This window comes from Staurois parvus, unplaced genomic scaffold, assembly GCF_062004578.1.
Source record: "Staurois parvus isolate SC_StPar_1 unplaced genomic scaffold, SC_StPar_1.0 ptg000897l, whole genome shotgun sequence".
Lineage (NCBI taxonomy): Eukaryota > Metazoa > Chordata > Amphibia > Anura > Ranidae > Staurois > Staurois parvus.
In genome coordinates, this window is record NW_028318693.1 from 168,805 (window position 1) to 192,425 (window position 23,621).

Consider the following 23,621-nt stretch of genomic DNA (forward strand, 5'->3'; position numbering starts at 1 on the left):
TCGCGGTGTTGCGCGCTCCCAGGGAGCGTGCACAGTCCAAAATGACAGGCGCCGTTTATGAACGGCCACCCGACCCTGCACTGCCCCGTCCGGCCGTTTATATACATGGGCCGGATGGGAAGTGGTTAATAGAACAAACCATGCCTATTGTTTAACAGACAATTAGATCTCCCCTGGAAAGGAAGAGACAATGTCTCTACAAAGACTCCCCCCTTTTCTGCAACCGCTTTATAGTCGCTATGCCTGCGTCACTTTGTGCCCCTTCCTTTGTTGCAGCCAGCAACACTACCCCCAGCTCTGGGTATACATGGGAGCATGCGGCTCTAGGCCTGAGCACTGTCACATAATTGAGGGAATGACATCCTCGCTCCCCCAGGTTGCTGCACTGGTGACTTCAGTGCTAGCTGTAATGGAGGAAGGGGCACAGGCGAGGTGGGCATAGGGGGGGGGGGTGTCTCTTTAAACCATCATTGAACACAAATACTGACATTACAGGCGCTGTACAATGAGACCATACAAGGTTTAATCAGAATTTAACACATGTGAGATTCCCACACATGGGAATGTTTGTTTATTAAGTGGTTTCTCCAATATACCATTTCCAGAGTCCATTTTTTTCCTTTACAAAGGGGGGGGGGGGATTCTGATGTGCAAACAATGTATATCGCATGTACACTGTATACACAGCGATATATATTAAAAAAAAAAAAAAAGAAACAGACAGACCTTCTGGATTGTCCAGTATAGAGAAAAAAAAAAAAAAAAAAAGAAGAAGGAGGTTTGGAGGGGGCAAAAGTTAAAAAGTTGAGTCCATTACTATGCAGTAGAAAGGAATCACCCAACTGAACGTTTCCTGAAAACTGAAAATACACCGATATGCGGACTGTACAAACACTCCAGACTTTAGATGATGGGTTCACAGAGCAGCTGGTGGCGGTAGGTTGGTGTAGAACATGGATTCCTTAAAAGCTTTTTGTAGCTCTTGATGAGGGTGGGAACTCGACAGAAACAAACATGAACCCAGCTCCCTGGACAGAACAAAAAAAGTAGGTGCCTTTGTGAGGATGGGTGCTCGGTATTCCGAGAGGACAATGGCAAAACATCCTCCTGATCAACAAGCCGTGTCCTCCATGAAGTTCCACTCTCCAGCCTTTCCTAGTTGAGGAGCTAAAGTATGGATTTCTTGCACCGATAAGATGGGCCCTTTCAGCACTTTAGGATAAAATCTAAATTCTGAAATTTATATATCACCGAATAAAAAAAAAATCTTATAGACGGTATGTTGTAATAAATAAATAATACAACTAGTGATTCTCCAGTGCAGGCTGCTAACACTGTTGAGAGTCCAAGCAGCTCCAGATGCCAACGGCTAAATTCTGGAGAAGGCCTCTTGTTCCATGGCCTTCCTTTCCTCCAGGACCCGTGATGGTGGGAGAGCCCAGGATCTTCTTGGGATTGGGAGGTGGAGGGATCATTCTAGGCCCAGACAGTAGTTAATCCCCTGTACCAGTCCAATGATCACAGGCTGCCATGCCACTAGATAACGTAACCAGTCTAGTAACTGTCCATACATGACGTGAGGCCTCTCCCACCTGAATGGAGGAAGTTAAGGATTATGGAAATCAGCAATAAATTTTCAAATTGTATACATAGGCATTGCTCAAATTTACCCTCAAACCACCCTCTGCCCCTCTAGATAATATCCTGGAGCTTTTATCTTCTTGTAGAGAGAAAGGGGAATTTTGGCTTACCTGTAAATTCCATATCTTACAGTACAGGACACAGGCGGACTAGTTATAGACCCGTACCTTCAGATGATTAGACACTGGCGAGCTTTTGAGATCATGCCCCCCTGGGCACCTTCCTATACCCTTACTCAACTCTGTAAGCCCTCAAGTATTGTTTCAAGCAATGCAAAGTAACCTAGGAATGGAAGGAAGGGTATCCTGTGCTCCAAGGTAAGGAATTTACAGACAAGTCAAAATCCCTTTCATCTTAATTGTACAGTACAGGATACAGAAAAAGGATTCATAGACTCTGGGATCTCCCCAAGCAATAAATGAGAAAAGTGGGCAAACTAGGAAAACAGAACTATGACAACAGGCCCAACAATAATAAAGGGTCAACAAAACCAACTTCAGAGATTCACTGCAAGGGTCTTGCAGCCAAAAGCTGCATCTGCATAAGATTGGATGCCCACCTGCTAAAACTTTGAAAAGGTAAGAATAGAAGACCGGGTGGCAGCCTTACAAAGGCTTGGTATGTAAATGGCCAGGAAAAATGCACCGACCTGATGGAGTAGGTGTGTAAAATTGCAGGAGGCGTTTTCTCCTTTAACGTGTAAGCTCTAGCAATCTGTTGTCTTATACACTGCATGACGGTGGATTTGGAGGGAGAATGTCCCTTGTGAGGTCCTGATAGGAAAAACAGGGAGTCCGTCTTCATGACTGTAACTTTGGAGTAGACTTTGATGGCTCTCACTACGTCCAGGCGATGAAGAGACATTTCTTTTGGGTGCTTTGGAAAAGAGAACAAAGATGAAAGGATGGAAAACATGGTCTTGGGAATAAGTCTACCTTGTCTATGAAAAATGGCTCCTTACAAGAGAGCGTCTGACAGATGTGAGTACAACTAAGGAGGCCACTTTACAGAGAGGCCAGGTAAGGTAATCAGCTTTCCAGTTGACCACTCCTGGGATATGGACTGCAGAGATCACTAGACAGTGAGTTTCTGTCCATGAGATAATCTGGCTTGCTTCCTTCAAGGTTGCATGGCTCCTGCAGCCCCCTTCATGGTTTGAGTAGGCCATAGCTGTGACACTGTCTGATTGTACCGTGGTTGGGATAGCCTTGAAGAAAGGGGGGGGGTCCAGTGTTGCAGAGACATCCTTGTTGCTTTAACCTTTAGTATATAGATTCCACCAATGAACATGTTCCATGGACCATGAGGGACTGGAACACTCCCCCCCCCCAGCTTAAAATACTGGTATCTGTTATCACTTTCCAGTGATAAGGAAGAAAAGACTTTCCTATTGTTAATGCTGGGCTGGAAATACACCAAGCTAGGGAATGTCTTGCTTGGCTTGGCAGGAGCATTGGTAGGTCGAAAGAAGAGGCATGTGTGTTCCAGGTCAGCAAGGTGTACTGGAGAAGTCTTGGATGAAATTGGGCAAATGCTACAACCTCAAAAGGAAGGCTACCATAGGACCTATGGAGAATCTCTGTGGGAGATCTATTCAACCTCAATTTTGTGCATGAACTCAGAAGAGCATTTTCTTCTCTGGAAGGAAAATGTTTGCTTGGGATGTACCCAGAACTAGACAAGTATTCCAGGTGAAGAGAAGGCTTGAGAGCAGGTTTTTGGAAGTTGACCACTAAACTGAAGACCTGGGAGTATCTGAATTGTCCTGTGGATATCTGCATATAGTTGGAAAGCAGATAAGCCCTTCAGGAAAAGGTCATCTAGACAGGACTGGTGTCAGACTATTGCATGACCAGCTACTTGCACCCCCCTCCTCCTCATACCGGAACATGCAACCTGTTCAGGAAAAACTGGGATGGAGTGATGTTGCGCACAGCATGTTTCATCTCCCATTGAAAGAATGAGGATGCAGGCGCATATTAATCTTTTAGCAGCAGGGCACATGAATGACTGAATGGCAGGGGGTCATCCTGCGCTCTCATTCATGGGGAGATGTAAACACTGACAATGTAGAATAATAAGTGGCAACTGAATGTACACACCTCATCTCACACAGACATAAGTGCCTTTAAGTGCAGATGTAAAACGTAGACTGGAGTGATGGTAAGGGGTGGTGTCTACAGCCTGCATCCTCCAGCACCACAATCAGAATCTTAAGAGATTTTCAGAAATTATTTTGATGGTCGTGATGAGATTTTAGGATCGGTGACATTGATCAGCCAGTTTATGATTGGCAGTTGAAGCCATGTTAAAGATGACAGTGGGGGTTGGGGGTGCAGTGCCAGGATTGGTCAGCAGGAGATTTGGGATAATATCTATGGCGATGGGTAGAATCGCTGTAAGCAGACTGATTGGCAGCGCCCGGTGCAGGTGGCATTGGATGGGGGGATCCAGGCGGTGACATCACCCCCACCCCGCCATGGAAGGGTTAGTGGAAGTCGTTGATCTCTGTGGATTAGCCAACAGGGGCCCCCTGCTGGTGTCGCCACCTCCCAGCACCGGGAGGGGGATGGGATCCTGAAAGCAGCAGTGCGGGGAGGATCTTCAGCCTCGCTGAATGAAGGGCCGAGAAGTAGCAGAGGTGGCGGCGATCACACCCAATCCCATGAGAGGGTGGAGGGAGATTTGAGGGCAGCGCAGACACCCGATCCTTAATACCGGGCACCATAGGCAGGAGAGGAGTGGTGGGAGCTGTGTATGGTCACCGATCTGATCTCCGATCCAGGCGTCATGGCCAGTTATAAACTACCCATTCATGTGTCCAGGCTCTCCCCTCTTATCCTCCCCTGGGTCGGAACAAGCGAGGATGGAGAGAGGGGGTGAGATTGGTAGAGCTCCTGGGAATCCCCCCCACTTACCTGGCTGGCTGGACTGACTCACCCCGATTCGTATTCCTGAAGAGAGAAGGCGGAATCTGAGCCGGGGCTCAGATCTCCAAGACAAAAGGCGCTGCAGCAGCCCCTGGGTAATGGCGCGGTGCGGGGGAGAGGGGCGCTACCTGCTCCTTCTCCCCACCCAGTGACTCTGCACCAGCAGCTGGCCAGACGGAGCTGCCAGAGCTGCTTCCTCTTCCCGCTACACTCCGCGCCACAACTGATCCTTCGGAGGGGACCCATTATATCCTCCTGCTGCTGCCACGGAGAGTAGGGAAACCAGCGGCTGTCTAGTTCACCTCACCTAGTGGGAGTGCCGGAACTGCATCTAGATAACATGTGACCTGGATACCCTGAATTCCTAGGGGAAGAAGGGGTGCTAGGACCTTTTTGAACACACTGGGAGTAGAGGATAGGCCAAAAGGCAGTGCAACTGGAAATGATTGTCCACTGCAAAGTGTAAAAAACACTGCGCAGGCGAAAAAAAAATAGGAATATGCAGATAGGAATCTTGGAAGTCTATGGATGCCAGGTGTGACAGACCCAACCTGAAAAATGGCTTTTGGAGGGACTAGCCTTCTACCCACTGATTATGGCCCATGGAGGAGACCAGGGATTTTGTCTACTTCTCCCAATCAAAGCATAAAAAAGACCTCAGTTCAGCCTCTGACCACATGGAGAGAGCAGATCAGTCTGTGATAATGGATAATAACGTGATGAATGCTTCGAGCCAATCTTGCATTAATTAATAAAGACAATTAGGCTTTCCTTCTGGAGTACATTGAAAGGTGTAATAATAATCTTGTACAGGTTAATGGCCCTCTTGCAGGCTGGGTTGGAGAAACTCCTCCCTTGGAACAGAGATATTTATCAACAATCTCCCTCAAGAAATCTATGAAGATTATTTCCACCTTCTCTTATGACTTTTCTAGTGGACATATTACACAACTACCTGAAAGACAGCATGTGTAATGTACTTTGCGTATTCAGGGCTGTGGTTGCCAGATTGTCTGGGGTGGGCTCTCCGAGTGGTCTCCGTGTCTAGCTGTTGATTAGCTTACTATTAATTAGATCACTGGTTATTTAGGTTACTGTTAGTTGCCTGCTGTTTATTAAATGTACTGAGAGATGTACTGATGATATTAGTGATTAAAGTTTGCATTGTTTAGGATAATGTGATCGAGATCTTATCTGATTTTGTGTAGCATAAATTCTGTGTTGGTTTTCAATAAAGAGTTCCTGTTTGCATCGACTACTTCTTGGGTGCAATACCCAGCTATAATACCTTATTCCTGTGTTCCATTGACGAGGAAGCAGTTCTCTGACAGAAGCACCCAAGCGGGGTTTCAGGCCGCCTGTCACACCAGGTATTTTCCTTGTCTCAGGCAATAACCGACCTTGCAAATTCCATGCAAAGTTTTGGAATTTAAGGGTATTTGTTGATGGATTTTAGCTCCAGAATATGGCAAATAACCCCATTGGGCTTTGGCACCATGAACAGGTTTGAACCTGTCTTTTGAGGTACTATCCCTCCCTGGGACAAGAGATAATTTAGGGCATTAGGGCAAACCACCAACTGAATATCTGTGACCTAGAGAGAAGCAAACTGTAACAGACGACGCTCACTCTCCTCCCCCCCCCCAAACACACACTTTCAGAAGTGAGAGTACCCCTTCATTGGGAAGAGAATTTTGGGGAACACTGGCTGGGCTTTGTAGCCCAAGTCTTACACCAAAATGAAGGGCTGAACTTTAGGCTTTGAAAATGAAGCCTGGGTACAGTGATTAGGTGCTCTGCATTTTTGTTTTTTGGAGGTAGAGGGGAGTTTTTCAATCTTTCGTCATGGAAGCAAAACCTTCACTCCTGTGACATGTTTTATTAATATTTGTCAAATTCCTCACCTTAAAGACATCCTCCTTCAAAGTGCAAACAAGAAAACTTTAGCTGTCTATGCTTTGAGCCACAAGATTCTGCACACGTGAATGGAGATTAGACTCATTCCGGAAATTTATTTTATTACTTGCTCTAGGGCATCCACACAAGAGCAAAGCAGGAGGTAATTGCTCAGTTAAAGCACAGCTCTTGTTGGTTATTCATGGTCCTAATCCAGTTATTTGCAGTTTGACAAACAGAAATTGCAGCAATAGCTGGTTGCAGTGCTGCAAGCATAAAGAGAACTTTTAGGAGCTTTTCAGACGTCCTATCTGCAGCATCTTCAAATGAAGTCACGCTCAGTCAGTGGAACTCTTTTCTAGCGCAGATTTAATTCTGTTGCAGTTTAGTCTAACCCTTTGGAGGTTCTAAGGATCTGGTTGGCTGCAGGACAGACCAATGCCCAATCTAGGACAATGGGGTCACCTCTAATAACCTGCCATCCTAACTTACAAGGTTTCTAATGGTCATTTGGAAGCCGCACTGTATATCAAATGACCATTTCACTCTAAATGCAGCCACAGATGGATCGAATCTAAGCTAGTCCCTGCGGAACCAGCTGAGATCCGATCCATCTATGGGCAGGCTGGCTGTACTGAAGTCGATCCATCAACTGACTTCAGTACTCCCAGCTTGTCTGATTTTCTTTCTTTTCTTACATATTATTACTGCCGGAGGCTTTAGCTGCTAGGGGTAATCATTGTGTTCTGCCAGCAAGGAAGCCTCCCCACCAGCAGAACACAAAAACACCTGCAGGAGGTTGCAGGAAAGAAAATTAAATAATATCTGTCTTGCTTAAGTCTTCTCAATAACTGATAAGTGTCTGTGCTACCCATACTGACCAGACTCAACCACACCCAAGTGTCTGTGCTACCCATACTGACCAGACTCAACCACACCCAAGTGTCTGTGCTACCCATACTGACCAGACTCAACCACACCCAAGTGTCTGTGCTACCCATACTGACCAGACTCAACCACACCCAATACGTCAATACGTGCAAACCAGACAGAAGGACACAACAATTAAAAATAAAAACAGGATACGGATTGCTGAACATCCTCTTCAGGTCCACCTTCTCCTTACAGTACGGACACGTCTGCTTCTTCCCCACAATGCACCAGCCTCGGATACAAAACTCATGAAAACTGGAGAGGAAACAGGTTAAGGGAAATATTGGGAAAAGAATAAAAGGTGAATTCCATAAGTATTATATTTTCATCTGGAGTTTTTTTTTTTTGTCATCTTGCCTTTTTCTTCCCTTCATCCATTTTTTTCCCCCATCTTCTATTTCAGAAATGTTTTTATATATTTTTTTTCCTTTTTTCTTTACCCCCATTTTTTTTCCTGTCTTACCTTTTTCTTTCCACTTTAACTGTCCCGCATTGATTGACTTTGTCATTTATTCATATGTACTCCTATGTGGGGATCAGCTCTTTTCTCTGACTTTTTACATGCAGGCATATTTGTCTACAGAGTAACTGATATGATTTTCTTTTACTTGGCATGGTCATAGCTTGGATTTTTTTATCTATCTGCTTATTATTTTGTTTTCAAGCTTTTATCTTGTTTATATGAAAATATTTAATACATTTAGATTGAAATAAAATTAGGGAAAAAAAGAAAACCTGAATTCCAGATTGGTATAGAAGACACATATTAATGCTCACTATGAAAGCAGTGTTCTATCTGCAGGAGTCAGACTCATAAAACTCAGCAAAGCTCAAGATCCCTCAGACACCTCTGCACAGAGACCACTGCTTCCCCACATAGAGCAAGGGTCCTTCTCTGCAGCATGCTGGCAGGAGACAGGATTTTCTACTGAGATTTAGCTGCTTTCTAAATAAAATACCTCTAAGACAGTGAAATGCACCTGAAATATATTTAGCTGATTTTTACACCATTACAACAGCATTAATTATTATGCCGCAGCACGGCGGCCGACAACGTAGAGTCCCCAATATTTGCACAGAAGTGTTGTTCTGGGGTGTGTTCAACTGAAACCCCCCAAGAACTGGGATTGTCGCCAACAGTTCATTAAAAACCATTGATTAGGAGCTGGTGGGCTGGTCTGCCAATTAGTCCATCACTGTGCAGCCAATCACAAGGAATAAATGAATGGGAGCCCCTTCTACCGGCAACCAGTGTTACATCTTCTGCTGACAGCAAGGTGTTAAACTATAGGTTTAATTGGGCTTTAATAGGACAAAGACCCCCAAAAATATAAAGATGAAAAGAAATGCTTATCTGTGGCCGGGGGTTGCAGTCCTCTGTATAGATCAGGAACCTGCTCACCACAGCCAGAGGTGAGGCCAACAGCTGACCGCAGTGGGAATTGGATGCTCTGACCCTCTCGATAGGGTCCCTCCCAGAACTGGACAACCGTACTGTAGACATCATTTTGCTATAGCGCGGTTGTAAAGTGGTTATTAATACAAGATGTTTTGTGAATGGAGGAGGAGAGGTCATGTTGCAATCCACCCCTCCACTCAATTCACATGTCTATAAGTACTGATCCTGTTGGACATTGAAAAGGATACACATGGTTGCAGGAGAGCCGGTACGTGTTCTCGATGATTCCCTCTTCATTAACATCCACAAAGATCTGTTGCCCACATACGGCGCACACGTTGTCTGAAAGGTGCTTGGTGGGCATCCCTGATGCGCTGTAGAACTGAGAAAGCAAAGTTGGACGTTTGAGTCTATTCATTCTTATAATGGATTCCCTAGGATTCAAAACACGGTTAGACAGTCTAGATTGATGGTCTCCAAACTGCAGCCCGGGAGCTGGATGAGGCCCTTTGTTTGGCCTTCTCCAGCCCTTGGAGCACTATTTCTCCCACTGATTAATGATACTATTCTGCCAACTGACATCACTGACACCAATGATGGGGCACCATTTCTCCCACTGACACCAATGATGGGGCACTATTCCTCCCACTGACACCAATGATGGGGCACTATTCCTCCCACTGACACCAATGATGGGGCACTATTCCTCCCACTGACACCAATGATGGGGCACTATTCCTTCCAATGATACCAACAATAATGTTCTATTCCATCCAAAGATACTAACAATGAGTTTCTATTCCTCCCACTGATACCAACGATGGGGTACTAATTCTCCCCCTAATAACAAGTGTGGTGAAGTTTACTTCCACTGATACCAGGAAAATATACTCTCCCGCTGGCCACAGTCCGGGCCCTCTAAAGTTGGAAGGACAATAAACTGGCGCTTTGTTTAGAAAGTCAGGAGACCCCTGCTCTAGATGATATCCACTGCCAATGCTGGTGCCCAAGTATCAATTTCATACAAAATGGCACAGTACTGTACCTGAGCGTTTTATCTTCCCTGTCAGGTACAGCTACACAGACAAATAGTTATGTATGTTTTTGCATATACTGTCCAATCTGTTCCCTGAGTCCGCCAAACGGTGCAATGTATAATAATCAACAGACAATGCACTGTCCAGTCTGTTCCCCGGGTCAGTTCGATGGTACAGATTGAACAGTGCATTGTTTATTGATCGCTTGTACATTGTACCACTGGACTGACACAGAGAACAGATTGGACAGTGCATTGTTTATTGCACCATCTGGTTGACACAGGTATCAGATTTTTTTTTTATTATTATTTATTACAGGTATTTATATAGCGCCATCAATTTACACAGCATTTTACATACCGGTATATATTGTACATTCACATCAGTCCCTAACCCTCAAGGGCCGTACAATCTAAGGTCCCTAACTCACATTCATACATACACATACTAGGGACAATTTAGACAGGAGCCAATTCACCTACCAGCATGTCTTTGGAGTGTGGAAGGAAACCGGAGTACACGGAGGAAACCCACGCAGGCACAGGGAGAACATGCAAACTCCAGGCAGGTAGTGCCGTGGATGGGATTCGAACCAATGACCCTAGTACTGCCAGGCGGAAGTGGTAATCATTTAGCCACTGTGCTGCCCGACTGGACTGAGCATTGTTTATTAATCAGTTGTATACTGCACCATTTGTATGACGCAGGGAACATATTAGACAGTGCATTGTTTATTGATCGGTTGCACACTGAACCATCTCACTGACACAGGGAACAATGAACAACCGAACAATAAACAATGCATTGAGCAATCTTCTCTCTGTGTCAGTCTAATGGTACAAAGTACAACGATCAATAAACAACGCACTGTTCCCTGTGTCATCCAGAAGGTGCAATGTACAACCGATCAATAAACAATCAATGCACTGTCAGGTTTGTTCCCTGCATCAACCAAACAGTGCAGTGTATAATGATCAATAAACAATGTATGGTACAATCTGCTCCCTGGGTCGTCCCATTGGTTCAATGTACAACAATTAATAATATATTGTTCCAACCTGTTACCATTGTCATCCAGATGGTGCAATGATCAACAAAAAATACAGTCCAATCTGTTCCCTGGGTCACATCTGCCCATGTCAATATTAGGCCCTGCTCCTCCCAAGATCAAGTCCCACTCCTTTTCATTGAAGTGTCAAATGGCAGAGTCTATACTGCCCACAGCAGGTCTGCCATGTGACAGATGAATGATGAGGTCTGACTTATTATAAGGAGAGGACAAGACTTAAATTGTAACAAAACCCCTCAGTATATTCACCTCCACCTTCCAGCGATGCAACAGATACATCCCTTTCCATCCACTGTCATTTTCTCCCGGATGCTGGTTTTTCAGCCTCTTGATTGTCCAGCAGGAGGGATAACGTCATCTGGCGCACACACGCACCCCGGAGTCCGTTATTCCGAACAATAAGTGTAACCCAAGCAGCAGCAACACACCCAGAGCAATGGTGGCCGTAAGAGCCAGTTTCAGAGCAAGCAGAAGGATAGCACTTTCCCCTCCGCTACTGAGTATAGCCACACTCTAACCTTGATGTATGAAGTGCAATCTATGAAATTCATTCCATCACGGGTAGAAACCCTCCATACTTACACCTATTGTGGACGCCATGTAATCTGCACACATCTCAGCGAAATCCCTTCCGAGTACCCCATAATAGAGGCCATAAAAGAGGAGGGAGATGCCGAAGTCCATGGCGTCCTCTGGCTTTATTCTGTAGGGAAGGAGAGGATGAAGAGGATTAAAAGTCATTATTATTATTATGATGTTAATGAGACAAGTCTAAACATTTTGCATCAACTGACTAGGTACAATCCCCACTCCCCCGTCTTATAGACTGAATACTGCCCTCAATACACACACCAATACTGGAAACTGATGACCATCTTCAACCTACATCTCATCTTCTATTCCAGAAGTGATCACTCACCACAATAACCCCCTTCCCTTTCACAATGAATGACAAATACGCCAAGACCCACATTGAGAACCCCACATAGCACAGGGAAGGTCACTTGGAAACTGGGCAGTAATCCCCAATAAGTGAAATCCCTGCACCCCCCCCCCCCACCCCCAGGGAAGGTCACCTGGAAAACAAGCAGTGATTCCCCAACAACTGAGGACCCTACACCCCCAGGGAAGCTTACCTATAAAGTGGGCAGTGATTCCCGATAACTGATAATGTCACAAAGCCCAGGGAATATCACCTGGAAATTGGCCAGTGATCCCCCAACAACTAAGAACCATGCACAATCCCCTCAGAAAAGGTCATCTGGAAATATCACAAATGCAACACAAAAGTGGGCGGTAATCCCCAGGAAATAAAGACTGAATAATCCGCAGGAAGGGGGGATTAGGTCAGTTTAATAATTAGTAAATGCTTAGAGTTAGGGTAGAGCTGGCCAGTGGTCTCCAACAACTGAGGGCCCTGCATCCCTCAGGGAAGGTCAACTGGAGAGTGGACAGTAATTCTCAACAACTGAAGACCCAAAATCTCCAGAAAAAACATGGAATACAGACAGTGATCTCCAAACTGTGGCTTCCACACCCCTCAGGGGAGGTCACCTGGAGAGTAGGCAGAGATCCCAAACATCTGAGGGCTCCACACCCAGCAGGGGAGGACACCTGGAGAGTAGGCCGTGATCCTCAACATCTGAGGGCTCCACACCCAGCAGGTGAGGACACCTAGAGAGTAGGCTATGATCCCCAACATCTGAGGGCTCCACACCCAGCAGGGGAGGACACCTGGACAGTAGGCCATGATCCCCAACATCTGAGGGCTCCACACCCACCAGGGAAGGACACCCGGAGAGTAGGCCATGATCCCCAACATCTGAGGGCTCCACACCCAGCAGGTGAGGACACCTAGAGAGTAGGCTATGATCCCCAACATCTGAGGGCTCCACACCCAGCAGGGGAGGCCACCTGGACAGTAGGCCATGATCCCCAACATCTGAGGGCTCCACACCCACCAGGGAAGGACACCCCGAGAGTAGGCCATGATCCCCAACATCTGAGGGCTCCACACCCACCAGGGAAGGACACCCCGAGAGTAGGCCATGATCCCCAACATCTGAGGGCTCCACACCCACCAGGGAAGGACACCCGGAGAGTAGGCCATGATCCCCAACATCTGAGGGCTCCACATCCAGCAGGGAAGGACCCCTGGACAGTAGGCCATGATCCCAAACATCTGAGGGCTCCACACCCACCAGGGAAGGACACCCGGAGAGTAGGCCATGATCCCCAACACCTGAGGGCTCCACATCCAGCAGGGGAGGACACCTGGACAGTAGGCCATGATCCCCAACATCTGAGGGCTCCACAGCCACCAGGGAAGGACACTCAGAGAGTAAGCCATGATCCCCAACATCTGAGGGCTCCACACCCACCAGGGAAGAACAACTGGAGAGTAGGCAGTGATCCCTAACATCTGAGAGCTCAACACCTACCAGAGGACGACACCTGAACTACAGGCAGTGATCTCCAACATCTGCTGAGGCTCACTGCACTCTTTCCATGTGACCTCAAATGAGGAAACAACCCTTTCCCAGGAAGGAATGGGGGTTTCCAATTTCAAATGGTAGGAGGTGGAGCCCTAATTTTTGCTGGCATCTAGTGACTGGAATCAGAAAGTTATGAGTGAAGACTTTTTTTTTTCTACTGAAATACTTCTGTTTGTGCGCCCAAAACTTCTTACCATCTATGGGATTATCGCCCAAAGGGTCATGCACCCAGAATCAGCTACTCAGACCAAATTCTTCATATAAACACAGAATGCAAGACGTACCTGAACAGGAAGTTCAGACCAAACAACGTAAACATCACAGCGATATATCCCACAATCCCAGTGGCGTAACTCATTTTATACAAGAGAAGAAACCATTTATATACGAGCCTGTGGAGACACAAAATATGACGGTCAAAAAAGGAGTCACTCCGACCAAAATTATTTCAGTGTTTGGAAAGTTGAACCACCTAAATCCTAAGTGCCCTGGCCTTTCAAGTGATCTTTTCTAAATTTCCAAGCTATATAAAATGCCACAGGAGGAGTGGGAACACCCTTACCCTAGGTTCACACCTAAGCGTTTTCTGCAGCTTTGTGCAGAAACGCACTACAGTCCATTTAACATGATTTCCTATGGGACACGTTCACATCTCTGCGTTTTCACCTGGTGTGTTTTTTTGGAAAGGGTCAGGGACTTTTTTGAATGCAAAAAATTGCGTTTTTGGTTCTATAGACTTCAATGCCCTGTTTTTGACGCGTTTTAAATCTGCCTAGCAACAAGAAATAAAACAAAACAAAAACGTATAAAAAATGTAGCAAAAATGCCGGTGCAAAAATGCAATGCAGAAACGGATTAAACGCAAACTGCATAGGTGTGAACCTAGCCTTAAAGTGGGCTGGAGCAGAGTTAGTGTCTTTGGTAGGTAAAAGCCAGGTTGGCCATCACTGCCAGTTGGGCCAGTGCCAGTTGTCACCAACACCACTCTGGTACCGGCTCCTTTCCTGTACTGAAATGGCTTACTTGGATTTCACTGCACACTATGAGCTCCTCACAGTGTGCATTAAAGGATAAATTCACCTTTCATGACATGTTACACCCATATTCAGGATGTAACATGTAATTAATGCATTGGGCCCTGCTCCCCCACGTCACTCATTCAGTCAGTGTTCTGTGAATGAGAAACTACAAGTCCTGACAGCCTTCGAAGCTGTCGGCTTGTAGTTTTTAATGAACTACAATGGCACTGTGGATCGCGGTGGTAGTTCATTGAGTCTTCCTGTCAGTATAAAGTGAAGGAAATAAGTATTTGACCCCCTGCTGATTTTGAATGTTTGCCCACTCACAAAGAAATGATCAGTCTAAAAATTGAATGGTACTCCGGTTTCCTCCCACACGCCAAAGACTGGTAGATAAATTGGCTCCTGTCTAAATTGTCCCTAGTATGTGTATGTATGAATGTGAGTCAGGGACCTTAGATTGTAAGCTTCTTAAGGGCAGGGACTGATGTGAATGTACAATATATATGTAAAGAGCTGCGTGAATTGAGAGTGCTATATAAGTACCTGTAATAAATAATAACATACCACATACTGTGTAGTCCAGTTAACACAGCTCACTCCCCAGTATCCATGTCACCAGTAAGATCTATAGTCCAGTAAACACACCTCACTCCCCAGTATGGATGACACCAGTAAGATCTATAGTCCAGTACACACACCTCACTCCCCAGTATGGATGACACCAGTAAGATCTATAGTCCAGTACACACACCTCACTCCCCAGTATGGATGTCACCAGTAAGATCTATAGTCCAGTACACACACCTCACTCCCCAGTATGGATGACACCAGTAAGATCTATAGTCCAGTACACACAGCTCACTCCCCAGTATCCATGTCACCAGTGAGATCTATAGTCCAGTACACACACCTCACTCCCCAGTATGGATGACACCAGTAAGATCTATAGTCCAGTACACACACCTCACTCCCCAGTATCCATGTCACCAGTGAGATCTGTAGTCCAGTACACACAGCTCACCCCCAGTATCCATGTCACCAGTGAGATATGCACTCCAGTACACACAGGTCACCCCCCAGTATCCATGTCACAAGTGAGATCTATAGTCCAGTACACACAGCTCACTCCCCAGTATCCATGTCACCAGTGAGATCTATAGTCCAGTACACACACCTCACTCCCCAGTATGGATGACACCAGTAAGATCTATAGTCCAGTACACACAGCTCACCCCCAGTATCCATGTCACCAGTGAGATATGCACTCCAGTACACACAGGTCACCCCCCAGTATCCATGTCACCAGTGAGATCTATAGTCCAGTACACACAGGTCACCCCCCAGTATCCATGTCACCAGTGAGATCTGCACTCCAGCACACATACAGAGTGACATTCTCCTGCTCTCTCTCTGGGCTTAGTGGTTTCAGTTGTTCTAGTAGTTGGAAAGTATAAGTAGTGAGTGCTGCTGAAGTGTTCGTTTTTCGGCAGACTATAGAGGCAGATGTTTCTTGAACACAGCAGTATTTGGCAGCTGGAAGGTAAGTATTTAGTATCCCTTTTAGCAGGAAGACAATCTTTGGCCATTTCCTTTAGCTGCAATGTATGCCCACTGTACATTCAGAGTCACCACCTGCAGTCTCTATACATGAGGGGTGACAACACCCTGCAGAGACCCCTTTGATGCCCCTCACCTAGGAGTGGTCTGCTCCAGCGGCTTGCGTGTGGCTCTGTAGGTGATAAAAGCGGTGACTAGAGAGAAGAGAACCCAGATTCCCAGGAACCGCATCCAGTGCAGCTTCACTGTGAAATAGACGGGAACAATCCACATCTGGAAGAGAGTCACCATCTACAAAGAAAAAAGAACAGGAATGACAGAAAAAAAACTACAATACTAAAAATGCTGCTCAACATATTACTGTTATCTTTAAAACACACATAAAATTGATCACACATCATTCTCACACTGCCCGAGGCTAGGCTCACCTAAAATGGTTTGGAAACCTTACACGCAATTCAGACCTCCAGGTACATGCTACCATTATACACTGGACATGTCTGCAGGTCCTGGGTGTACACATGCATCTCTCTTACAGCGAAGCCATCTCTTGAAACACATGAAAAGTCGGCTCTTGACAACTGTCGCTTGCAAAACTGTCACTGGTCTAAGCTCCTGTTCTTATGTCATAGGAAAACAAAGAGGTGTCAGCACATCATAATGTCAAAGTTCTGCCCCAGTTCATTGCAGGAGTCCTCAAACCTAGGTGTGTACAGTGATTTGCATCCTTGTGTGTGCGCAAGTGTGGTGCTGTGCCAAAAATAAATGATACATTATTAACTAGTGACAGGTATATCTGTAATTGGCTCTCTCAGTTGTCAGAGGGGAAGCCAACTTCAAAATTGTAGAGAAAAGGAAATCTCAGCCCAATGCACTGCAGCACTTCACAAGGGAGGACTTGTCGCTGTTTCCAGAGATAACGTAGTGGTCACACTTACCTCTCGAGATCCAGGGCTAGATCTCCCCTTTGCTGCATGGCCGCTTGCCTTCTAGGTTTCAGGGTCCTAGAGCAATGGCACTGCAACATAGAAGGAGACAAGTCCCAACTGGTCCTGCCTTAAATTACAAAGGGACGTGTGGCTCGGCATTTGATGCTGCTGTATTTACCTGCTCCCCCATGCCTCCCAGTGCACCATTCCCTGTGTGCCCCCATGCCTCCAAGTACCATTTTCTGTGTCCTGAATGCCTCAGCGCCTCCAAACAATACCTGTGTCCCCCAGCATCATCTAGTATGTCCTGTGCACTTCCATTTCTCCGAGTGTCATGAGTGCACCTAGTATCATCTAGAACACCTTGTATGCCCCCATGCCTTCAAGTGTCACTAGTGCACCCAGTGTCATCTGGTATACCCTGTGTGCCCCCATGCCTCCAAGAAATACTAAATGTACCCTAGTGTCATCGTGTGCACCCTGTGTGCCCCCAAGTGATACCAATGTACCCTAGTTTCATCGTGTGCACCCTGTGTGCCCCCAAGTGATACCAATGTACCCTAGTGTCATCGTGTGCACCGTGTGCCCCCAAGTGATACCAATGTACCCTAGTTTCATCGTGTGCACCCTGTGTGCCCCCAAGTGATACCAATGTACCCTAGTTTCATCGTGTGCACCCTGTGTGCCCCAAAGTGATACCAATGTACCCTAGTATCATCGTGTGCACCTTGTGTGCCCCCAAGTGATACCAATGTACCCTAGTGTCGTGTGCACCGTGTGCCCCCAAGTGATACCAATGTACCCTAGTTTCATCGTGTGCACCCTGTGTGCCCCAAAGTGATACCAATGTACCCTAGTGTCATCGTGTGCACCCCCCAAGTGATACCAATGTACCCTAGTGTCATCGTGTGCACCACCCAAGTGATACCAATGTACCTAGTGTCATCTACTGCACCCTGTGTGCCCCCAAGTGATACCAATGTACCCTAGTGTCATCGTGTGCACCCTGTGTGCCCCCAACTGATACCAGTGTACCCTAGTGTCATCGTGTGCACCGTGTGCCCCCAAGTGATACCAATGTACCCTAGTGTCATCGTGTGCACCCCGTGTGCCCCCAAGTGATACCAATGTACCCTAGTGTCATTGTGTGCACCCTGTGTGCCCCCAGGTGATACCAATGTACCCTAGTGTCATTGTGTGCACCTTGTGTGCCCCCAGGTGATACCAATGTACCCTAGTGTCGTGTGCACCCTGTGTGCCCCCAAGTGATACCAATGTACCCTAGTGTCATCGTGTGCACCGTGTGCCCCCAAGTGATACCAATGTACCCTAGTGTCGTGTGCACCCTGTGTGCCCCCAAGTGATACCAATGTACCCTAGTTTCATCGTGTGCACCCTGTGTGCCCCCAAGTGATACCAATGTACCCTAGTTTCATCGTGTGCACCCTGTGTGCCCCCAAGTGATACCAATGTACCCTAGTTTCATCATGTGCACCCTGTGTGCCCCCATGCCTCCAAGTGATACCAATGTACCCTAGTGTCATCTACTGCACCCTGTGTGCCCCCAAGTGATACCAATGTACCCTAGTGTCATCTACTGCACCCTGTGTGCCCCCAAGTGATACCAATGTACCCTAGTGTCATCTACTGCACCCTGTGTGCCCCCAAGTGATACCAATGTACCCTAGTGTCATCGTGTGCACCGTGTGCCCCCAAGTGATACCAATGTACCCTAGTTTCATCGTGTGCACCCTGTGTGCCCCCAAGTGATACCAATGTACCCTAGTTTCATCGTGTGCACCCTGTGTGCCCCAAAGTGATACCAATGTACCCTAGTATCATCGTGTGCACCTTGTGTGCCCCCAAGTGATACCAATGTACCCTAGTGTCGTGTGCACCGTGTGCCCCCAAGTGATACCAATGTACCCTAGTTTCATCGTGTGCACCCTGTGTGCCCCAAAGTGATACCAATGTACCCTAGTGTCATCGTGTGCACCCCCCAAGTGATACCAATGTACCCTAGTGTCATCGTGTGCACCACCCAAGTGATACCAATGTACCTAGTGTCATCTACTGCACCCTGTGTGCCCCCAAGTGATACCAATGTACCCTAGTGTCATCGTGTGCACCCTGTGTGCCCCCAACTGATACCAGTGTACCCTAGTGTCATCGTGTGCACCGTGTGCCCCCAAGTGATACCAATGTACCCTAGTGTCATCGTGTGCACCCCGTGTGCCCCCAAGTGATACCAATGTACCCTAGTGTCATTGTGTGCACCCTGTGTGCCCCCAGGTGATACCAATGTACCCTAGTGTCATTGTGTGCACCTTGTGTGCCCCCAGGTGATACCAATGTACCCTAGTGTCGTGTGCACCCTGTGTGCCCCCAAGTGATACCAATGTACCCTAGTGTCATCGTGTGCACCGTGTGCCCCCAAGTGATACCAATGTACCCTAGTGTCGTGTGCACCCTGTGTGCCCCCAAGTGATACCAATGTACCCTAGTTTCATCGTGTGCACCCTGTGTGCCCCCAAGTGATACCAATGTACCCTAGTTTCATCGTGTGCACCCTGTGTGCCCCCAAGTGATACCAATGTACCCTAGTTTCATCATGTGCACCCTGTGTGCCCCCATGCCTCCAAGTGATACCAATGTACCCTAGTGTCATCTACTGCACCCTGTGTGCCCCCAAGTGATACCAATGTACCCTAGTGTCATCTACTGCACCCTGTGTGCCCCCAAGTGATACCAATGTACCCTAGTGTCATCTACTGCACCCTGTGTGCCCCCAAGTGATACCAATGTACCCTAGTGTCATCGTGTGCACCCTGTGTGCCCCCAAGTGATACCAATGTACCCTAGTGTCATTGTGTGCACCCTGTGTGCCCCCAAGTGATACCAATGTACCCTAGTGTCATCTACTGCACCCTGTGTGCCCCAGTTTCTCAAAGTGTGACTAGTGCACCCATAGTCATCCACCACACCCTGTGTGCCCCCATGACTCCAAGTCATATCAGTGTACCCTAGTGTCATCTAGTGAACCCTGTGTCCCCCCAGTGCCTCCAAGTGTCATTAGTGCACCCAGTGTCATCCAGTGCATCCTGTGTGCCTCCAAGTGTTACCAGTGCCATCAAGTTTGTCCTGGGAGCCCCTGCTCCTCTAGGTGCTATCAGTGCACTCAGTGTCATCTAGCGTCCTGTGCACACACATGCCTTCAAGTGTCTTCAATGCACCTAGTGTCATCTAGCGTTTGGTATGCTCCATGTTCCAAGTGTTAACAGGGCACCCCAGTGTCATGCCTGTATGCCCATGGGCCTCCAGGGTTACCAGTGTGCCAGTGTCATCTAGTGCGACCTGTGTATCCCTCGTGCCTTCATGTGTCAGAAATGCATCCAATGTAATCTAGTGCATTCTGTTCACCTCTGTGCTCCCAAATGCATCCCATATCACAGTCCTGCGTGCCCCTGTGCATCCTGCATCATCTGGACTGTCCTGCTCTCAGAGGATACAGAATGCTGTTCATGACACTGGCTAAAAGTAAATGACATATAGAGTAAGGCAGATCAGTGAAAAGTAACTGTTCCTGTCATCTGGGGCAAGTTCCCATCATTCCCAGGAAAATTGGAGCTGCAATAATCATCTTGGTGTAAAAGTTGTTTTAAAAAAACAAACAGAACAAACTTGAAAGAGTTTTGGGGTTCCAGATCGCTTACATTGTAGGAGCGCGGATGTCTCTGTTTCCACTGCACGAGCAACAGCTGGGCCACCACCAGGGTGGCGATGAGAATCAGCACCATTTCGGCATGCATGGCTTCGTGGCCTCGGTGCTTGGCATGCATGCGGGCATGTTCCACCCTGAAGAGCATAGAGAAAAAACATAGTAACAGATTAGACACTCCCTAGATCACAGCAAGTCATCCATCCAACATGAGTTACTGAATATAAACAGCTCCTATTCATTTTCAGAAGACATTTTGCACACATTGGAAGTGAAATACCATAGCCAAGTTCAGTACACTGAGCTCACCCCCAGTATCCATGTCCCCAGTGAGATCTGTAGTCCAGTACACACACCTCACCCCCCAGTATCCATGTCACCAGTGAGATCTACACTCCAGTACACACACCTCACTCCCCAGTATCCATGTCACCAGTGAGATCTGTAGTCCAGTACACACACCTCACTCCCCAGTATCCATGTCACAAGTGAGATCTATAGTCCAGTACACACACCTCACTCCCCAGTATGGATGTCACCAGTGAGATCTGTAGTCCAGTACACACACCTCACTCCCCAGTATGGATGTCACCAGTGAGATCTACACTCCAGTACACACAGCTCGCTCCCCAGTATCCATGTCACCAGTGAGATCTATAGTCCAGTACTCATTGCTCACCCCCAGTATCCATGTCACCAGTGAGATCTATAGTCCAGTACTCATTGCTCACCCCCAGTATCCATGTCACCAGTGAGATCTGTAGTCCAGTACACACACCTCACTCCCCAGTATCCATGTCACCAGTGAGATCTACACTCCAGTACACACACCTCACTGCCCAGTATGGATGTCACCAGTGAGATCTACACTCCAGTACACACAGCTCACCCCCAGTATGGATGTCACCAGTGAGATCTACACTCCAGTACACACAGCTTGCTCCCCAGTATCCATGTCACCAGTGAGATCTATAGTCCAGTACTCATTGCTCACCCCCAGTATCCATGTCACCAGTGAGATCTATAGTCCAGTACTCATTGCTCACCCCCAGTATCCATGTCACCAGTGAGATCTGTAGTCCAGTACACACACCTCACTGCCCAGTATGGATGTCACCAGTGAGATCTACACTCCAGTACACACACCTCACTCCCCAGTATCCATGTCACAAGTGAGATCTATAGTCCAGTACACACACCTCACTCCCCAGTATGGATGTCACCAGTGAGATCTGTAGTCCAGTACACACACCTCACTCCCCAGTATCCATGTCACAAGTGAGATCTATAGTCCAGTACACACACCTCACTCCCCAGTATCCATGTCACAAGTGAGATCTATAGTCCAGTACACACACCTCACTCCCCAGTATGGATGTCACCAGTGAGATCTATAGTCCAGTACACACACCTCACTCCCCAGTATGGATGTCACCAGTGAGATCTACACTCCAGTACACACAGCTCACCCCCAGTATGGATGTCACCAGTGAGATCTACACTCCAGTACACACAGCTCGCTCCCCAGTATCCATGTCACCAGTGAGATCTATAGTCCAGTACTCATTGCTCACCCCCAGTATCCATGTCACCAGTGAGATCTGCACTCTAATAAACAAAACTCACTCCCCAGTATCCATGTGACCAGGGAGACCCACACTCCAGTACACACACCTCACTCCCCAGTATCCATGTCACCAGTGAGATCTACACTCCAGTACATACAACTCACTCCCCAGTATCCATGTCACCAGTGAGATCAGCACTGAGACACACTTTAGATAATACAGGTGCACAAAGGTGAAGGACAAATCACAGAGGACTCACCTCCATCTTTCCTCAGGGGCCAGGTCAGACAGGTCCACCTGGAAGACAAGAACACAGCCGGCGTTAGTTGGGGTGTATTATGGGGTAATGTGGGGTGAGGAGCCATTGAGCGATCTAGGAGGAGAGACCAGCTGTGACCACAGATCAGGAAGGAGAGTGGGAGCCGGTGAACGCGGGACAACAATCCTGGAAGGACTTTGTGTACACTAATACTCTGTGCTGAGGATTAGCAGCTATAGTGGCCTGGTGAGTGTATGAGGGTCGGGGATGGTCAGAGGCTCCGGGGGACGGTCAGAGGCTCTGGACAGGGGCTCCGGGGGAACACGGCCAGAGGCTCTGGACAGGGGCTCCGGGGGAACACGGCCAGAGGCTCCGGGGGGAGGGTCAGCAGCTCACACCCTGCAGCCACACCAGATATCGGTACAAGGGAGGGTCCGAAACTAAGGGGAATACAGAAAAACCCTATAAACCGGACACACATGTATTCTCAACATTCCGTGTTATTTACTAAATTATCTCACAAATGATTTTATCCTTTCCTCTAGGGCCCAGTCACACTATGTGGGTTAAACGCTTTCATTCAACAGCTGCAATAAAGACAACCTGTCAACTCTAAATATTGCAGATAAAAGTAAAGAATACTCAAGTGTTTTAAATGCTTACTTGCGTCATTTCCCCCATAAATTATTCACTTAAAAAAAGCAGTTGGTATAGAGAGCAGTAATATCTCTTCTTTCTTTAAAAGGGATTTGTTTTTTATTTTTTTTAGCTACAATGATCCAGAAAACTTGATCACTCCAGGAAGAGTCAAACTCGGAGCAAAGCACCTCCTTCCTTGTGTAACCACTTAAGGACCAGTATATTTCACATGAGACATGTAATAATCAGTTTTTTTTTTTTCCTAGAAAATTACTTAAAAGCCCCCCAGACATATTTATACAAAATGTTTAGGGAAAAAAAAAAAGACGCGTTAATGAATTTTAGTGCACATAAACATAAAATACCCAATTTTTTTGTAAAATATAAAAGATGATGTAAACAGATATGTGTCACGCTTTAAAACTGTACGCCCGTGCAACAGCAACAAACACTGTACATGAAATGATCCACAGACCATGCGCCACTTGCCAACTGGGCCATTTGCGACTCCTTTCCTACATGGAAAAGT

At 47.0% G+C, this 23,621-nt stretch overlaps 1 protein-coding gene across 1 annotated transcript in view; it reads right to left on the reverse strand.

Annotated features, from left to right (window-relative positions):
* Positions 1–501: 501 nt before the first annotated feature.
* Positions 502–23,621, reverse strand: part of RNF121 (ring finger protein 121) — a 34,625-nt gene continuing 11,505 nt past the window's right edge. Inside the window, exons 2-9 of the mRNA XM_089656308.1 lie at positions 22,454–22,491; positions 20,622–20,763; positions 16,116–16,270; positions 13,685–13,792; positions 11,488–11,608; positions 9,048–9,181; positions 7,554–7,655; positions 502–1,592 (exon numbers count right to left, since the gene is read on the reverse strand). Coding sequence (XP_089512434.1) covers positions 1,472–1,592; positions 7,554–7,655; positions 9,048–9,181; positions 11,488–11,608; positions 13,685–13,792; positions 16,116–16,270; positions 20,622–20,763; positions 22,454–22,491 — 921 coding nt within the window. The 3' untranslated portion in view covers positions 502–1,471. The remainder of the gene's footprint in view (positions 1,593–7,553; positions 7,656–9,047; positions 9,182–11,487; positions 11,609–13,684; positions 13,793–16,115; positions 16,271–20,621; positions 20,764–22,453; positions 22,492–23,621) is intronic.